The 20,378-nt window shown below is 41.0% G+C and overlaps 1 protein-coding gene across 2 annotated transcripts in view; it reads left to right on the top strand.

Moving 5' to 3' along the window:
* Nucleotides 1–20,378, top strand: part of POLD1 (DNA polymerase delta 1, catalytic subunit) — a 320,901-nt gene that overhangs the window by 36,646 nt on the left and 263,877 nt on the right. For both annotated transcript variants that reach the window (XM_040327564.1, XM_040327565.1), the window contains exon 6: nucleotides 134–302. In XM_040327564.1, the coding sequence (XP_040183498.1) occupies nucleotides 134–302 (169 nt within the window). The remainder of the gene's footprint in view (nucleotides 1–133; nucleotides 303–20,378) is intronic.

Here is a 20,378-nt window from a genome sequence, read left to right as displayed (position 1 = left end):
TAATGTGTATGTATATATATATATATATATATATCTCTGTCCAGAACACTTACACTTTAATAACATTTTAAATTAATAAGCAGATAGCTTCTCAAAGAATGGAATAATGACCACGTGTTCGTTTTCTTTACAGACATGTATGGATACCACGGGAAGCGGAGTATACCTTTCCTGAAGATCACCATGGCTCTTCCACGATTAATTGCACCTGCTAAACGTCTCTTAGAACAGGGTTTGCGGTTTGGGACCTTCCCGACACAAAGCTACCAGGCCTACGAAGCCAACATTGACTTTGAAATCAGGTACTCCCCATTAGCAATGTCATAATTATGCAGTAATTTTATATCTTTACAATCTAGCGTGATTTGGATACATTTCAGCCAGTGAAGAGTTGATGCCTGTTTTTGTACCCCATGCTCGCATATATTATTCTATGTGTACCAGAAATATATGCACTGATTTTTGCCTTGTAGATGTCCATTTTTATTTTTATCTTTTTTTTTTTTTTTTTTTCACAAGTCTGAATTATGTAGTGCTTCCCTGGACAGATATTTAAAGTGGTTCTAAATTCATTACAGTGACAGGAAGTATTGACTACCATAAATGTATTTCAGTAATCAGTTTTTAAATTGTTTTTATTGATTTTTTTTTTTGATTTTTTTTTACAATTAATCTTACATACTTTGCAAAACAAACAATTTGCAAATCATTGATAAAAATACAGAACAATCACAAAAATGCACATAACTTCATCAAATGTGTCCTTAAAGTGGAAGTTCACCCAAAAAGTTAATTTTTAACATTAGATTGATGCTCATTTTGTCAAGGGGAATCGGGTGTTTTTTTTTTTTTTTTTAAATCGAAGCAGTACTTACCATTTTAGAGAGCGATCTCCGCTGCTTCCGGGTATGGGCTGCGGGACTGGGCGTTCCTATTTGATTGACAGGCTTCCGACGGTCGCATACATCGCGTCACGATTTTCCGAAAGTAGCCGAACGTCGGTGCGCATGCGCCGTATAGAGCCGCACCGACGTTCGGCTTCTTTCGGCTACTCGTGACGCAATGTATGCGACCGTCGGAAGCCTGTCAATCAAATAGGAACGCCCAGTCCCGAAGACCATACCCGGAAGCGGCGGAGAAGATCTATCTCTAAAACGGTAAGTACTGCTTTGATTAAAAAAAAAAAACACCCGATTCCCCTTGACAAAATGAGCATCAATATAATGTTAAAAAAAACAATTTCGGGTCAACTCCCACTTTTAATTCTCCTGGGTCTAGGATCTAAGTAATTTTGAAATTTTTTTTTATTCAGTTTTTTTTCTTTATACTACAATATAGTTTTTCATTACATTTCCAATAAGCATATAAGAAAAGGATCACATCTAAAATACACACTACATTACATTTACAAAAAAGACAACAATAACAATATGGGTCTATCCTACATCCTCCTGATTTGTCATCTTCCTCCTACCTCAGCCTTCCCCTTTCCCTCTCACCCCCCCCACGAGGGAAAAAAAAGGGGGGGGGAACCACCCACCATGTTATTTAAAGTGCATCATGCTCATTTTCCCATATCTTAACCTTTAGTAACAACTGTGACATCTTTTTATTTTTTAGGGGGGCAAGAAAATTCCTTTCTAGCCCCAATAACCACTGACCTCCTGAATAAGAGAGGGAAGGAAAAACGTTTTTTTTTTCCTTTTTCTTTATAAATTCCCCCCAAAGGGGGAGGGAGAAGGGAAGACCTACTACTCTTACCTTAGGCTAAATCAGCTAAAATTCCTTAGGTACTACCTTCCCCACACATATAACCTACATATACCAGGGACTGTCTAAACTCCGCCCAACCCCTCCAGGTTTTAATATCTCCATTTTTAAATTCCTTATACATGTACGTTGCCTCCTCCATAATTCTTATTTTTTTTCTACCTCCCTCACCCATTCCTGTATCGACGGGGCTTGCTTTACCCTCCACTGTTTTGGAATCAACATTGTTGCTATTCCAAGCACATAAGTTGATTGCCCAGAAATGACTATCCCCCCTCACATGAATGGAATGGAAAAATCTAATCAATACTACTCTGTCCAGAGAAAAGCTAACAGGTATATACCGACATAGAAACCGTCCCACACAAAAAAAACAAAGTGTGACAGGCCTAAACCCCAACTTCACTTATTCTAAACAGATTGTTGTCATGTTGATCAGTACACTGGATGGCATGTCTCAATGCAGATTCTGATGTGATGGCTATCTCCCCTAGGAACCCATCCCCCAGTAATCTGGATCTGTTGGTGCAGCACCATAGTAAATACACAAAACAACTGGGTTGATAAAAACAATGTTGACCATACATATCCTATGTAGCATTGCTACTGCTTGTGTGCTTGCTTCAGGTCATGAACAGTAAAGTAATGTCTACATTTTATTTTGCTTTTGATCTGGATGGTGGGCAAAGGCGCCAGAATGTGAATTGCAGTGATGAAATGACTCTGTCAAACACTTACCTGCCTTTCCTGGCAGTGCTGCTGGCTACATAGGCAGCTGGGAGCCTGGTGGGAGGGGATTGGTGCGCATTTCATGGAAGCACAGACTGATCCCACATGACTGCCTCTGCTGTTTGAATTAGAGAAAGGCACTGTGGTCATGTGGCCTTGGAACAAAACAATTATCAATAGTTTTTAGAAGTATTTTTGTAATGCGTTGCTATCTAGTTTGAGAGGAAATTCCCAACCTAGATTTGTGAAGAGACATTTGGTTTTACAATGTACAACTGCTTTTTCATTATATAAATATTTTCAAATGCAGTGAAGTGCAGAGTGCAGTAGTTGGTTCCATCAGTGAAAGGGCATTGTTTAATTGTTTTTGGTTACTTTACATTGCATCTATTCCCAATAAATAAACTACACACAGATTTCCAGGTACATAGAATCTTCATATAGTAGTTGGCCTATGAATTATGTCTTTTATCTAGGGAAATGAAGGAAAGGAGTGAATTTTGCCATATTTGGGTTGAGAATGTTTGCAGTTGGCAATCTAGGTCCTATAAATTAATGTTCAACAACATCTAATAGCTGAAGTAGGGACTCTCGTAGGGGATATACAAATTTCAGTTGGATCTGTTTTTGCATCATTCAGAAATGCTTGTATTGATATGCATAGAATTGCAGTGAGATTTATAAAGCAACCAGTTAAGATATACAGTGGGTATAGAAAACAATCGCATTGTGTTTACCGGTGGGCGGGAAGTGGTTAAAATAATAAAATGTTGTTGCTTTGCAGCCTGAAATGAAGACGGGTGTAGCTAATCACCTTCTCAATTTCACACACAGCTATTTGACTTTCAACTGTGATCAGCTGTATATCATTTTGATATGCTTAGCTGGAAATAGCTTTCCTGGAGCATTTCAGTCCCTGGGTAGTGCCACTGTAGCAAACAATTAACTATGGGTGGCAAGGCACTGTCAAAAGATCTCCAGGATAAAGTTGTGGACAGGCACAAGTCAGGAGATGGTTACATATTTCAAAGGCTTTATCAATGCCTAGAAGCACAGTGAAGTCAATTATTTAGAAGTTGTTGTATTTGGTACAACACAGACCCACCCTGGGTCAGGGCGTCGCTCCAAACTGGATGAAAGCCAGAAGGAAACTGGTCATAGGCTAGTAAGAGGCCTACAGCAACTCTGAAGCAGTTTCATAAATTTGACAAAGTGGTCATTGTGTACATGGACAAGGATATCGCAAATTTTCCACGAATGTGGCTTGTATGGGAGGGTTGCAAGAAAAAAGCCACTCCTCAAAAAAGGCCACAACTGAGCTTTATCAAAACACACTTTGAATATTCTGAGGCCACATGGAAAAAGGTGCTATGGTCAAATGAGCCTAAATTTTGATTATTTGGCCTCAACACCAAACTGTATAAATACAAAAATCTGCTGCTGCCCTCTTCCAGAAAGTTAGCAATGGGAACAAGATTTACTTTCCAACATGACAATGACCTTCAAAGCACACTGCAAAAATGAACCACACAGTGGTTGAAGGAGAAAAATGTCCTTGCTTGGCTTAGTCTGAGCCCAGACCTCATTGAAAATCTGTGAAATTACTTGAAGGCTGCAGTCATAGTTACATAGTTGGGTTGAAAAAAGACACAAGTCCATCCAGTTCAATCAAAAAATATACAATCCTATATACCCAATTCTATACCTACAGTTAATCCAGAGGAAGGTTATCTTCTTAAAGCAATCTACTGAGCTGGCCAGAACCACCTCTGCAGGGAGTCTATTCCACATTTTCACAGCTCTTACTGTGAAGAAACCTTTCTGTATTTGGAGTTGGTCTCTTTTCCTCTAGACGTAAAGGGTGCCCCCTTGTCCTTGGTGTTGACTGTAAAGTGAATAACTCAACACCAAGTTCACTATATGGACCCCTTATATATTTGTACATGTTGATCATATCCCCTCAATCTCAAGAGTGAATAAATTCAGTTCCTCTAATCTTTCTTCATAGCTGAGCTCCTCCATGCCTCTTATCAGTTTGGTTGCCCTTCTCTGCACTTTCTCCAGTTCCCCAATATCCTTTTTGAGAACGGGGGCCCAAAACTGAACTGCATATTCCAGATGAGGTCTTGCTAATGATTTGTACGGGGCCAAAATCATCGCTCTCGCTTGTTTTGGAAACCGCAGCTTGGCATTGCATGCCATTATTGAGCTTATGATCTACCAAAACCCCCAGATCCTTCTCCACTACGGATCCCCCCAGTTGTACTCCTAGTATGTATGATGCATGCATATTCTTAGCCCCCAAGTGCATAACTTTACATTAACATTAAACCTCATCTGCCACATAGTTGGCCAATTGGACATTGAGGTCAGCTTGTAAATTGGAGACATCCTGTAAGGATGTTATTCCACTACATAGCATGGTGTCATCTGCAAAGGCAGAAATTTTACTTTTGATCCCAGACCCAATATCATTTATAAAGATTTTAAAAAGTAAAGGTCCCAACACTGAACCTTGGGGGTACATCACTGATAACCTTAGACCATTCAGAGTAAGCTTGTCCTGAAAAATTGTATGTTAGTGCAAATAAAAAAAGTATCACGGACAGTACTCAATTTTCTCTACCATTCAGAGTAAGAATCATTAACCACTACTCTCTGAATTCTGTCTTTTAGCCAGTTTTCTATCCATTTAGAAACTGATATTTCCAATCCTGTAGATTTTGCCTTACACATGAGCCATGTGTGGGGAACTGTATCGAACGCTTTCGCAAAATCCAAGTATACCACCTCCACCCCCATCCCTCTGTCCTCTTCAGAAAAATAAATCCGGTTTGTCTGACAACTGTCTTTCATGAATCCATGCTGTCTGTTGCTTAAAATATTTTTTTCCAACAAGAACTCATCTATGCGGTCTTTTATTAAACCAGTATCTTCCCAACTATTGAAGTTAAAGGGGATGTAAAGGAATTTTTTTTTTTTTTCAAAATAAACATCCTTTACCTGCAGACATTCCTCTTTTCACTTCCTCATTGTTTGTTTTTGCTCAGAAGTTGCTCTATTTCTTCTCTGTTCTGTTCACTTCCTGCTTGTCTGGTTTTACTGACCACCGTGATGGGAGGCTTTACTGCGGTTGTCAGTAACGTGCGCACCCCCTCCTGGGAACTACATCTGTGCGGCAGGACGCTCTCTATGTGTTAGACTTCAAGGAGGTGTGAATTACTGGGCGTGCCGCAATTTATACTGGAAAATGTAGTTCTTACATGAACAAACGATGCAAACCAGGAAGTGAATGAGAGAACAGAAACTAGAATGCCGGAGGTGATATAGATGAAGGAATTTAATAGGTATTTACTCGTTTTTTTAACAGAATCATTACACTATTCTTGCAGACATTAATTTTAGGCAATTTTTTTTTTTCCTTTAGTGACCCTTTAAACTAACAGGTCTATAGTTACTTGGTAAAGATTGTTCCCTTTTTAAATATAGGCACCACATTGGCCCTGCGCCAATCCAGTGGTACTATTCCTGTCATAGTTGCATAGTACATAGTTAGTCAGGTTGAAAAAAGACACAAGTCCATCAAGTTCAACCATAAGAAATTTGTATCGTACAATCACATATACCCAATTCTATACCCACAGTTGATCCAGAGGAAGGCAAAAAAAAAAAAAACAGCAAAGCATGATCCAATTTGCTACAGCTGGGGAAAAAAATCCTTCCTGATCCCCCATTAGGAAATCGAACACTCCCCAGACCAATTTTACCTATAAATGTTAGTACCCAGTTATATTATGTACATTTAGGAAAGAATTAGGGTTGTCCCAATACCACTTTTTTTAGGACCGATATACAAGTACCGATACTTTTTTTTTTTCATGTACTCGCCGATACCGATTACCAATGCTTTTTTTAAAATGCAGCCTTGTGTCCCCTAAATGCAGCCTTGTGTCCCCAAAGAGAAAGCCAAGCATCCCCCCTGCTGCCGTCTAGTTGATTAGCGCTTGGGGACCATAACCACTTTCATTTGAATAGCTGCGTGTTCCCCGCCGCGCCTCGTCATATATAGACACTCCCCCTAGCCCAGGCACTTTGATAGACAGATCACCCATCCAATCCTGGGACGGGTGATCTGTCTATCCAAGTTCTTGGACAAGGGGGAGGGGTTATATATGACGAGGCGCGACGGACAATACGCAGATATTCAAATGAAAGCTGTTATGTTCCCCAAGCGCTAATCAACTAGACGGCAGCGGCGGGGGGGGCTTGGCTTTCTCTTTGGGGACTAGGCGCCAGCAGCAGAAGCTCTCCTCTCCTCCATACCTGAGGACTGCTCTGCTCCACTCTCCGCCCCCTCTCCACCCGCTCTCGGGGAGGGGGGGGAGTATCGGGGGGAGCATTTGCGTGAGTACAAGTACTTGCGCAAATGCTCAGTATCGGTCCCGATACTAGTATCGGGACAACCCTAGAAAGAATCCAGGCCTTTCTTAAAGCGCTTTACTGAGCAGGCCAGAGCCACCTCTGCAGGGAGTCTATTCCACATTTTCACAGCTCTTACTATGAAGAAACCTTTCCGTATTTGGAGGTGAAATCTTTTTCCTCTAGACGTAAAGAGTGCCCTCTTGTCCTTAGTGTTGACCGTAAAGTGAATAACTCAACACCAAGTTCACTATATGGACCTCTTTTATATATTTGTACATGTTTATAATATCTCCCCTTAATCTGCTCTTCTCAGGAGTGAATGAATTCAGTTCTTATCTTTCCTCATAGCTGAGCTCCTCCATGCCTCTTATCAGTTTGGTTGCCCTTCTCTGCACTTTCTCCAGTTCCCCAATATCCTTCTTGAGAACTGGAGCCCAAAACTGAACTGCATATTCCAGATGAGGTCTTACTAATGATTTGTACAGGGGCAAAATTATATCTCTCTCTGGAGTCCATACCTCTCTTAATACAAGAAAGGACTTTGCTCGCTTTGGAAACCGCAGCTTGCCATTGCATGCCATTATTGAGCTTATGATCTACCAAAACCCCCAGATCCTTCTCCACTACGGACCCCCACAGTTCTACTCCTCCTAGTATGTATGATGCATGCATATTCTTGGCCCCCAAGTGCATAACTTTACATTTATCAAGTGCCTCCTTACCAGATGAGTTTGACCATATGTTTTCACAAGTGGTGAGACAGCTTGTTCTCACCATAAGGGAGATGGTGCAGTGGAGTCCAATGCAGCAGTGAATAGTAGGTCCAATGCGGAATAAAAAATAAAAACGCGTTCTAAGGGTAGACTGTATTTATTCCAGGGAAAGGTAAAAAACAGCACTTCACCATACTACAGTCAGTCTGGTATGTCTGCAGACAATCTGCCAGAAAACAACTGGCCAGTAGGCGATAGGCAATGTAAAATAAAAACTCGGAGCAACAACCACGAGCAGCAGCAGAAAGGACGTGGGTGACGTCACAGGAAAAACTCCTCCCCCGTACGCACGTTACGTCCGGTCTGGACTTCTTCAGCGGTGGGGCATATAGAGTAAGCCTGGAGTGGCAGTTCTTCCCTTAGGCTCCTGGACCAATTGGTTATATACTTTGGTCTTTTGTCTCTCAGTGGCAGCAAGCAGAGTGCAAAAGAAAAGAGGATTCTAGATAGTGTAGTACGTTTTTAAAACAATTCCTAATTTATTCATAAAACAGTTTTAAGATTACTCGCATAAAACAGACAGTGTACTTATCTCCTACGAGCAGCGAGCTCATCTGCTAACATCAATTTGAGTGCCTTTCCGTCCATACATGTGACGTTGCCACACACTTGACTTTATCAGGGGATGCGTTGAAGGCACATAGGATGTATTTATATAGTCTTGCCCATTCAGAGTAATGGGGCAGCCATTTTCTTGAAGCTCAATGGGGAAACGCCATAGTGGCCACTTTCCTGGAGTCCATGTGTATCGCTGGGTGCCGTGTCCTCAGAGATCATATGATTTCGAGGACGCAACAAACTACATCCAATGATATTGGAATTACAACTTTGCAGCCAGGGTATGTAATGCTGGGAAGATAGCCACTGGATAATAGAAATGGCATTGCAAATTAAGGCCATAATAAGTGCTCTATCATAGAAACGGGGAAATGAGTAAGAAATGCATCCAAATGATTGAGGGACTGGGTAAATGAAATATCCTATAAAAACGGGTTGGATAAGCACCCGCATTGACGTAAGCATAGTCATATAAACACATAACATCAAGCCATAGGTGAATAAAAAACATATGCTCCTAAAACTTCCTATAAAAAAAAACATTAACTCCAAAATATCCAATCTAGAAGAAATAGACATACTAAGAATATTCGCAATGGGTAAAAAATTGATATAAATTGGCCTAGGACGAAGAGGGGAATAAAAAAAGGGGGGGGGGGGTCGGTAGTGGTCTTGTAAAGAGCAGGTATATGGGCATAATGCCATGTGGTGGCACACTGAGAAACTAAGGATATGGCAATTTAAAAAAATAATCAAACCAACCATGGACTAAAAATCACTAAAAGCAGTTGAGGTCAAATTCGATATTCAGGCCTCTGGGCGAGAAAGTATCTAGTGTGAAGATTCATTTTAGATAGTTTGGTGTATGGTTCTATCCCCCAAAATTTTAACTCTGTTGGGTCTTTTTTTTTTGTGGCGCAAAAGGAAGTGTTTAGACACAATATGCTTATCATATTCTTAAACATGAAAAGGATATTTTAAACATGCTCTTTAATGCGCACCTTCAAGGGTCTTTTAGTGCGCCCAATGTATTGGAGGCCACAACTGCACTCTAGGGCATATACAGCTCCGTCGGTGTTACAACAAATAGTCTTTAACTTTATAGGTGTTGCCAGTGCTTGTGGATGTAAAGTCAAATTTATTTTCGTTTTGAACGCTTCGTTTTTGAAACCTTTTCCCTGTGAAGAAAGTGAAGGCTCTTTTGGGTGGATCAAGTACAGTTTTTCACTACTTTTATCCTGGACAGTCTGTGCTCTCTTATAAATAAATTTTGGGTTACTTGATAAAGTGTCTTGCAATCGGGAGTATGTGCCAATGTCGCTTGATGATTTTTTCTACCTTTTTGTGCTGTACATTGTAATACAGGATTATGGGTGCTACTGCCATTGTTTTCTGTCTTTTTATCCTCGATTTAATGCGCCACGATCCATTTGTCACTTCTGCTATCTTCTTTTTAATATACAGGCGATCTTAACCTTTCTTGGTGAATCTCTGCCCCATCTTCTCAGCCTGGTCCAAAACGGTGTCTAAACTAGTGCAGTTGCGTCTTAGCCACATTTATTGTCCTTCGGGGACATTTAAAAAGCCAATTTTTTTATGGTGACTGCTCTCGATCGGAAGATAACTATTCCTGTCGACATTTTTATTTCAATATGTTTTTATTGAATATTTTTGTAAATATAGCACAAAGGGGGGGGGGGGTAGGTTCAACAATTGCTGTTGTGCAATAAAGGGCCATGTGAAGTAACTTTTTTTTTTTTACCACTTCAGACTTAACCACAGCAAGAGACTTGCTCATGATTTTATTCATTAATTCCGTCTCCACTTTGGTTTTGCATCATTTGTGGTATTCCGAATATTATTTTATGTGTTTGTCCTTTACTTCGTTATATTATTTATTTTACATGTCTCGTTTCATTTATTGACAATATAAACCATACCGCCCCCTTCCACCCCCTCCCCTAATGGTTTGTCCCTTTACTTGCTTTTTAGTCTTCTTTAATTACCCACTGTCTACTATTATTTTCCCCAGATATTGCTCCGTTAATTTAAAATCTTTCCACTGCCTCCATCTCTTATTGTATATATTGAGTTGGCCCTCGTCACAGCTACATAGGTATTCCAGATTATTATAATTTTCCACCCCATTCTTTTAAGTCTGGTTTTCTTGTATTCAACCAATTTTTTGGTATCAATCCCTTTGCGGCATTTATCAGTGGTGGGATTAATTTTTTCTTATAAATACTATTTGACTCTTTTGATTCATGGAACAGGCAAGCTTGTATGGTATTGAGAACCTTTTTTCCAGTTATCGCTTCAATGTATTCAAGAATTTCCTGCCAATATTCTTTTATCACTGGACAGTCCCACCATATGTGTGTAGTTGTTTCTATCTGTCCACATTCTCTCCAACACAATGGCGTTTTATCTTTACTGAATTTATGAATAACTTCAGGTGTCCTGTGCCATCTCGCGATGCATTTATAGTTCATTTCGATTGTATTCATATCAGTTGCGGTGTTATGTACGGATGCTATTATTCTTTCTACTTGTTGGTCTTCAAACTTCCTGTTTTTCTTTTTCCCATTTTCCTATGAAATGTGGGTATCCTTGTAAATCTAATTCAGTCAGGATTTGATATACTTTTGATATCACATGCCTTAATGGGGTTTGTGTAGAGCATAGTTTTTCTAAGGCTGTTAATTTATTTTCTTCTCTTATAGGCGAGGGTATTGAATTTACCAGGTGTTTTAGTTGTATATATTCCCATTCACTAATGTCCCATAAATTTTTTCCTTTTATCTCCCGAAGTGTTTTTATTTTCCCTTGATCTATGATGTCCTTTATTTGTGCTGCTCCCATTTTAGTTCCCAGCCGAGTTCCTTTCCCAGGGATAAAAAAATTTGTTTCCGTGAGTGAAATTAAAGGTGAATTATAGGTCCATTTATTCTGTCCTATAATTTTTTTTGTTAATCCGTGTGTATCTTCATCCAACACTTTATATTTCGTGATACCCATACATTTTTGTGCAGTGCTGTTTTACTTATACTATTTTCCATTCAAATCCATTTTTTTTCTTTCTCTTTATCTTTATTCCCCCATTCTACCATATGTGCAATAATCGTGGCTTTATAATATCTATTTATATCCTGTGCTGCTAATCCTCCGTGTTTTTTTTCCTCTTGTTATTGTGGTAAAATTTACTCTCGGCTTTTTATTTTTCCATATATATTTTATCAGCATTGATTTAAGAGTATTAAAAAAAACTCCGGGGAACATCTATGGGTAACATCTGGAATTTGTATGTTATTTTTGGGAGAATGATCATCTTGAAAGCATTTATCCTTCCTAGCCATGAAAGTGGTCTTGTTGTATTCTTTTTTAAGTCTGTTTTTATCTCATTTAGAAGGGGAACGTAGTTTGGCCATATACAGGCCCTCTACCGTAGATGTCAGTTTAATCCCCAGATATGTCAACTCTCCTCTTACCCATGTGAATGGATACTGCTTTTGCAACCCAAGTTCTTCTTTCTTCTCCACCCCTATATTTAGAATTTCTGTTTTTTTTATAGGATTTATTTTGAAGTTCGAAAGTTCTCCGTACTTTATTTCCTTAGCTACATTTGGCAAGGACACTCTTGGGTTAGTTATATACATTAAGATATCATCGGCGTAAGCCGCTACCTTATGTTCTTCTTCGCCTATTCTCGCCCCTTCTATGTTTTGATTATTTCGCAAGGACGCCAGAAAAGGTTCCAGCGTTGGTACATATAGAAGTGGCAAGAGCGGGCACCCTTGTCTAGTCCCGTTGTGCATTTCAAAAGGCACTGACATATTACCATTAACCTTAACCATTGCCGTTGGTCTATTGTATAGATTTTGTATCCAGTGTCCAATCTTAGGTCCCATTCCCAGATGTTGAAGTGTGTCCATCATAAATCCCCAGTCCAACCTGTCAAATGCTTTTTCAGCGTCTATTGACAGGAGTAAGACTGGGGATTTTCCACTTTTCTTGCAATAGTAACATAGTTTTTAAGCTATAGTCTCTCCCTTCTCTTCTGGGTATAAATCCCGCCTGATCCGAGTCAACCCAGTCTGGCATTAGGTTCTTTAATCCTGGTGGCTAAGACTTTTGCATATAGTTTTGTATCGGCGTTTAGTAGTGCTATGGGCCTATAGATAGAACACAAGGTCTTGTCTTCTCCAGGTTTTGGTATTATAGTGATATGGGCCATTAGAGATTCGCTTCGTAATTCCTCTTCTTCCCCTATTTTGTTGAAGTAGTCGCATAGTCTCGGAATCAGTTGGCTCTGAATTTTTTTATAGTATTTGATGGTGAACCCGTCTGGTCCAGGACTTTTCCCTGTAGGTGTTTCTTTCAATGCTCTTATGATTTCTTCCTGCGTAATTACTGCTTCCAAAGCAGTCAGGTGTTCTTCGTGTATTTTTGGCAATTTCGCCGCCTTTAAATATTCTTGTATTTTTTTTCTTGCCTCTTCTCCGTATGCATATCTTCTTTTCTAATTGCATATAATGCGCTATAGTATGTTTGGAATGCCATGGCGATATCTGCCATTTTATTCACCATTTCTCCTTCTCCATTCTTTATCTTCTCTATATAGTTTAATGACTTGTTACGTCCTAACATTTTTGCAAGGTATTTTCCAGGCTTATTTGCTCTTTTGTATCTCTTTTTTGAGTCTATTAAACTCCTTTCTTGTTTCCTGTTCCATAAGGTCTTTCAATACTTCCCTTTTTTAATATTAAAGCTTGTTGGGTTTCCTTTTCCGCATTTCTTTTCTGTCTATGTTCCAGGTCATGTTTCTCTTTCTTTCTACTAATTGGTGTTCAAATAATTTTACTCTTCTTAATATTTTTTTTTCCTTAACAACCCCGGAGGTGGAACCAATTTGCTATCCATGGTAAAGTTTAGATCTCCAGCCAATATTAAGTACCCTTTCTTAAATTCACCCAATTCCTTTAAGATTTCTAGAAAATATTTTTTAGGATGCTTATTGGGACAGTATACATTTGCAAGGTGTATCTTGTGCCTGATATAGTTCCTCTCAGGAACAGGAATCTGCCTTCAGGGTCCACCTTTCTATCCTTTATCACAAAGCCAACATTCTTTCCGAAGCCAATCGCCACCCCTTTCGCCCTTTTTGTAGGGGAATCTCCGTAGTACCATGTAGGGATTTTCTTAGAGTATAATTTTATGTTTGCGTCCAATGCCAGATGGGTTTCTTGTAAGAATATTTTTTTCTGCGCCCATTCTTTCTATTTCTTGTAGCACCATATGTCGCTTCTGTGGCGAGTTTAACCCTCTAACATTGTACGTTATAAATTTTATCGGGTCCATTCTACTTTTTTCTTTTCCTCCCTTCTTCCATTCCTCTCTTTATACAGGGATGGAGAGATCCCGGGCCCCGTTATGCACCAGGGGTCTCTCCCTCCACCCGCCCCTGGAGAACGCAACTCAACTGGGGATTTTTTTCACTTTCTTCTTTTTAGGACAAACCATTTTTCTTCTTCCCCACTTTTTCCCCCTTATATCCTCCCTTCTCCCCTCCCTCCTCTTCTTCAGATGTTTTAGACCCATGGTCTGTAAGCAGGTATCTATGGCCATTCCTGGCCCCCCTGCTATCCTACTCCGAGGTGGTGTACTGTCTGGCGCTATTGCCTGCCCCCTTTATAAATGGGAAGCTAGCTCAAGAGCTCTTCCGAGAGCACAGGCCCCCTACCTCCTCCTTTTTTTTTTTTTTGCGTCAACTTCCATTTTCCTCTCCCGACCTCCCGTCTCACCCCAAAACTCCGCCCGATATAAAAAAACAAACAAAAAAAAACACCAGCCCTCCTGTTTGCTACCATTTTCATTATGTCTTTCTACAGGGGATCAAATACCATTGTCCCTCTTCTTATGTTTCATCTTCTTGTCTGATATTTCTTCCCTTTAAAGCCTCTGGGACTGGAATTCCCAGTTTTTTTCACAGAAGTCCTGTGTTTCTTCCACGAACCTAAGTTTTACTGTATGTCCATTTTTCTTACCAATCAGACATGCAGGGAACCCCCAATTTATATTGAATCATGTTCTTGCAACGTTTTTAATGGGGGTTTTAGCATCCACCTTCTTCTTAAAGTATCTTGTGATGGGTCCGGAAAGATTTGAAGTAGTTTTTCTCCATACTTTATTGGGGGCTTTCCCCTCATATTTCTCCATACTTCGTTTTTTTCCTCCAGTTTCTCGAATCTTACGATTGTCTCTTGGGCTTTCTACTGGGGCCCCCATAGGTCTCCTTATTCTATAGGCTCCTTCGATCTTTACGGTATTTGCTTCTTGGCTTCCCAATAATGGGTTGAATATTTTCCCCATAATTTCTATCAAATCTTCCTTCTGGGGGTTTTCCGGGAGTCCTCTTATTCGCAGATTCTTTCTCTTGTTCTTATTTTCCTGTTCTTCCATCCTATAGGCTTGTTCCCGCTGATCTGTTCTTAAAGAGCTTATTTCTCCTTTTAACTTTTTATTGTAGTTGTATGGAAATCCACTTTATTTTCCACCTTTTCCACTCTAGTAAGTAAATGTTCGACATCATTGTGTATTATGGCTATTTCTTTTTTTTTTTAAAGAAGATTCTAGGCTCTTTAAAGATCTCTCCAAAACTGCAAACATGTTTTGCATATATCATTTGGTTGGGAGTTGATCTTTTCTATGTTCTTCCTCTCCTTCTTTCCCTGTCTCCTATTTTAACCTCCTATTTCCTCAGACTTTTTTTTATTTTGGGCCTTCTTCTCTTTTTTATCTTTTACTTCAGTTTGCCACCCCCTTAGTATTCTGCTTTCCTATAGCCTGATTATTTCCATTTACTCCAAATGTCACATATTTGGTCATAGGTCCAGGGCTCAGGCTTGAGCGGGGTGACTTTGCTCCTCCTCTTCCAGTTCTTCCCCTCATACTGTTTATCATCTCACAAGAACAAGTGGGGGAGGGAGAGGGTGAGGGGGGACAGAAAAAAAGAAAAGGAAAGGGGGGAGATATATCCCCAGTCCTTTTTTATTACTGATCTTCTTTTTTATAGAACAGTTCTCCTTTGTTCCAGTGTTTTTTTTTTTTACAATTTATAGGCCCCCATAAATTCTCTGTGTCCCGCAAGCACAGCACTCTATTAAGCCACAGAATGCTTCCAGTTTCCAATTGCATCAACCGCTGATCTCCATAATATGTCTTGAGCCGCTTCTCTTAACTTAATTCAGTTCAGTTCATTTATGTCAGAACTAATACCACTCTGACATTACTAAAAAAAAAAGGGTTCTGGGCCAGAATACTGGAGGAGGAACTCGCCACTCTCTCCCTTTTCCCATCACCCCTTACCTGGTCCACTGGTCTTCTACTACAGAGTGTAATAAGAATTGCTGTTATTATTTCGTGGCTCAAGTCCAGTTTTCGTTAGATGTTGTCCGACAGCGATGTCAAAAAAAAAAAAAAAAAGAGGAAAGAAAACAACCCCACCTGCGGCACTGAAAAAGACAGAAGCTTATATACCGCGTATTTAACCATCGATCTCCAATCTCTTATAGGTATATCCCATAGATCCCCTATGACCATCTATAAGGTATAGTTAAATCAGTTAATTCAATAGCCAAAAAAAAAAGGGAACCACTACAATATTATCTCTTCAGAAACATTACGTTACTATATCACTTCTGTGTTAAACTTGAAATTGTAGATGGGCTCCTTAAATTCGGGGGATAAAGGCAGGGACTGGGGGTGCTTTAACATTATAGTCTTTTCAAAAACTTCAGACACTGGTCTAGCCCGCTCTTCCACCCTCTCTCTCCTCTTACCCCTCTTTTATATTACTGCTGAGCGCGGGCTTCGGCTGTTCTCGGCTGTCTCCGGCCGCTCTCGGTAGTTCTCAGAAGTTCCAAAATCCTCGGGCTCCTAGGTGCAGGTCTCGGCTGTTTTCGGGGATTATCGGTGATCCTCAATCACGATTGCGGCTCCCCGCTCACAGCTTCTCCGCCTCCCAGTCACACCTCCCCACCTGCAGGAAACCAGCCGCGAGTCTCCCCCCTCCGCAATCTCTGGGGCCACGGCGACGCCTCTACGCGCAAACACCGGGACGCGCAGACACAGGGACCCAAGGACAGCAAGGACGGAGAAAAAAAAAGGTAAAAGCAATCGCATACAGGCGGGGGCTGGGGTTCACGGGGACGGGAGTTCAGTCATGCTTTAGGAGGCTGGAGACCCACAGCTCACGCCGTGCTCCTGTCCATCGCCATTACCAGACTCCTCCCTCGTGAAGTAACATACTTCTAAAGGCTTTATAACAAATGGTGTATTAGGCACCATATAGGAAGTCCTTTCTCCCCCCCCCCATCCCCAAGCACCCCATCTATGATCAAACGGTTCCTTTCTATGGAAGGAGACAGCGCAACCCCCTCAAGCATTCCAAAAGCATTGTGTATAATCTAGATAGCACAACATAAAACGTTAGACCTTTTTTAAGATTCAGTGGGTTAATATAATAGAAATTGGGGGGTCCAATTACCTGTACTTTTGATCAGGGCTGTGGAGTCGGAGTCGAGGAGTCGGAGTCGGGGGAAATTTTGGGTACCTGGAGTCGGCAAACAATGCACCGACTCCTACTAAATTTAGATTGGAATTAAAAAAAAAAAAAGCAAGTTTAAATGTCCCAATTCACAAAAAGTTATAATTTAATGACTTCTCTACTGTAAGAATAAAGACCAATGCATGCAGTGCCTCACGTAACCGCAAAACGAACACGTTAAGTGACCGTGAAGAAGCATGCTTTTCATGTGCTTCACTATATGGCACGCAACGCACAATTAGGAGCTGCAATACTTATACTTTCCATAGTGTTGTGTTCTGCTTTTACAGGGAACGCATGTTAGAGAACCAGTAAGTGTCCAAATAAAAAAATTCCAACAGGAGTTTTATAAAGCACTAAAAGAAGTTGAAAAGTATGATCGCTCATCAAAACTTACTGTTGAAGCCATCCTTGTTTATCCAGAGATCGTTAGTGATGTGGCCAGAATAGTTACTGCAATGCCACCCACCCAAGTCAGTGTCAAAAGATTATTTTCAGCCCTAAAAATAATAAAGTCTGACTTTAGAGCCTCTATGAAAGAGGATCTGGCAGAGGCAATTCTCTTCCTTAGAACTCTACATTGAATTGATTTGCATTTGCTAAGCCTAGAACTACATTTCAAGATTAATATAAACCATTTCTAGGTTTTGCAGATTTTGTTTTTGGTTCATTATAGATAAGCTTTGTTTTTGTTCTAAAACAACCAAATAATGTGGTTTGTATTTTTGAACTGGTAAAGATCCTGTTCCTGATGTTTATGCCTGCTGCTACTATCCAGTCACTTGATTGTTTTCATTGTGTTTGTCTTTTGCTTAAACTGTGCAATACAGTAGACTGTTGGCTTCCCAGCCAGTAGTCCTGTGGTAGGTTGCGTTTCTTTCCCTCAAGGAATGTATAAAATACATTCGCATATTAATACAGAGGAGTCGGAGTCGGGGAGTCGGAAGTACATAAAACTGAGCAGTCGGAGTCGGAACATTTATCTACCGACTCCACAGCCCTGCTTTTGATTACATGTAAACAACAATTGTAAACAAAGAGAAATAAAGAAGGGAAGGGGGATACATTAAGAAAATATGTCCATTATGAGCCATTGTAAGATAATTGAAGAATTTAAGTTATCACTTTAAATGCATATTAATGTTGCAAATTGCTTACTTATCTATTCGTGGCCCCCCAAAACCTGTACCAACCTTTCCATGGATTCCAAATGTCCCTGATCTTTTCGTAATTGCATACGCTGTGAGTGAATTGTATCTCGTAAGCAATGTGCATGTTCGTTATCTGTAAGGTTTCTACAATCATAGGAGGGTTGATGTCTTTCCAGTGATGTACTAGAGCCAGTCTAGCTGCTAGGAGTATGTGGGAAACCAGCATTCTCATCTGGGCAGCGAATGAGTCAATTTCTAGCGAGAGGAGTGCCATACCCGGGGAGGGTGCAGTTCTTACACCTGAGATTTGCTCTATACTTTGGAAAATACGTGGCCAGAAACTGCTAATGCGTGGGCATGACCATAGTATGTGCGGTGAAGTTCCCGGTTGTCCACATTTCCTCCAGCACTCTGGAGATGGTTCCGGAGCGAACTTTGAAATACGATAAGGAGTTGGGTACCATCGCATTAGGATTTTTTGGTATAATTCCCACAAGTTGACACTCCTAGTAGATGCATATGTTACGCTGAGGGCTTTTTTCCATTTATCCTCTGTATAGATTACCCCGAAGTCCCTTTCCCAGGCTTTAATTTTGTCAGATTTGCAAAAGGATTTTGTTCTGTAGGTGTTTGTATAATAATGACGTGCCCTTGAGTTTTGAGTTTTTGGCAATAAAGTATACTGCAACTTGCCAGGGTAGGTGTGTAGTGAGCTTAGTCTTTTTTTGAGCAAATGGGATACTTGGATATATTTATAATAATCTGTAGGTGGAATAGAGTATTCAAGTTGTAATGATCTAAATGTTTTCAGCGCAGGACCTATAAATGGATCTTCTAGAAGATCTTTGGTAGTGCACCAATTGTGTAGTTTCATATCGGGTATTAAAAGGGCCAGATCAGTAATCTGGAATTTGAGAGGGATAGAAGTACTCTGTGACTGAAGACTTAGGAGTTACGGAAATATTGCCAAGCTGCTATTGATGCGTGTATGGTAGGAGCTGTTGTTGGCAATGTAGATGGGCGTAGGTGACTATTAACCAGTTCCCGACCACCGCATGTACATATACGTCCACAATATGGCACGTACAGGCACATGGGCGTATAGGTACGTCCCCGCCTTACCTCGGTTCGGGGGTCCGATCGGGACCCCCTCCGGTACATGCGACGGCCGGGAACGGTGTACGGGAGGTCCGGGAGGAGGGGGCGGCTATTGGTTTCCAGCCGTCCCCTCTCGATCTCCCTCGGCGAATGAGATTCCAGCTGAGCCCTCCCTGCCTGTGTAACTGTAAACACAGGCAGGGAGGAAGTGACGTTTTCTCCCCTCTGGCGGTCTTTTCGTCCGATTCCAGAGGAGAGAAGACGTCAGTACTGTGAGTTGCACCAACAGCACACTGACACAGCACACATAGGCACATAACCCCCCCCGATCACCCCCCCAGCACCCCCAGATCACCCCCTGTCACAGTGTCACTGATTGCAGTGATCATTTATTTTCTGATCACTGCTTTTAGTGTCAGTGTGACAGAAAAAAGTGTCAGGGCAGTTAGGTTTAGGCCCCTTTAGGTCCAGGGTAGCCCCCTACCCCCCCCCAATAAAGGTTTAACCCCTGATTGCCCCTAAAGTTAACCCTTTCACCCCTATTGCCAGTGTCACTAAGCGATCGGTTTCTGATCGCTGTATTAGTGTCACTGTTGCCGCTAGGCAGTTAGTTTTTTTTTAGGTTCGCCGCCAGGTTTATATAGCGTTAGGTACCCCCATAAATAAAGGTTTTAACCCCTGATTGCCCCTAGAGTTAACCCTTTCACCCCTATTGCCAGTGTCACTAAGCGATCGGTTTCTGATCGCTGTACTAGTGTCACTGTTGCCGCTAGGCAGTTAGTTTTTTTTGAGGTTCGCCGCCAGGTTTATATAGCGTTAGGTACCCCCATAAATAAAGGTTTTAACCCCTGATTGCCCCTAGAGTTAACCCTTTCACCACTGATCACTGTATAAGTGTCACTGGTGACGTGGTTAGCCAGTTAGTTATTTAGTTATTTTAGGTTCGCCACCAGGTTTTTAGAAAGCGTTAGGTACCCCCATATATTACCGAATAAAGGTTTTAACCCCCTGATTGCCCCCTAGTTAACCCTTTCACCAGTGATCACCGTATAAGTGTTACGGTTGACGCTGGTTGGTTAGTTTGCTGTTTATAGCATCAGAGCACCCGCCGTATATAACCCAATAGGTTTAACCCCCTGATCACCCGGCGGGTGATTTAAATTTAATTTTAGCGCCAGTCAGGGTCTGCGTCGCCCCAGGCAGCGTTAGGTTAGAGCCAGTACCGCTTACACCCACTCGCTAAGCATACACCCCCCTTAGTGGTATAGGATC

This window comes from Rana temporaria, chromosome 10 (genome assembly GCF_905171775.1).
Source record: "Rana temporaria chromosome 10, aRanTem1.1, whole genome shotgun sequence".
In the NCBI taxonomy this organism is placed as follows: domain Eukaryota; kingdom Metazoa; phylum Chordata; class Amphibia; order Anura; family Ranidae; genus Rana; species Rana temporaria.
The sequence above is the reverse complement of the archived record's forward strand: the minus strand, read 5'-3'. Positions and strand labels throughout refer to the sequence as shown.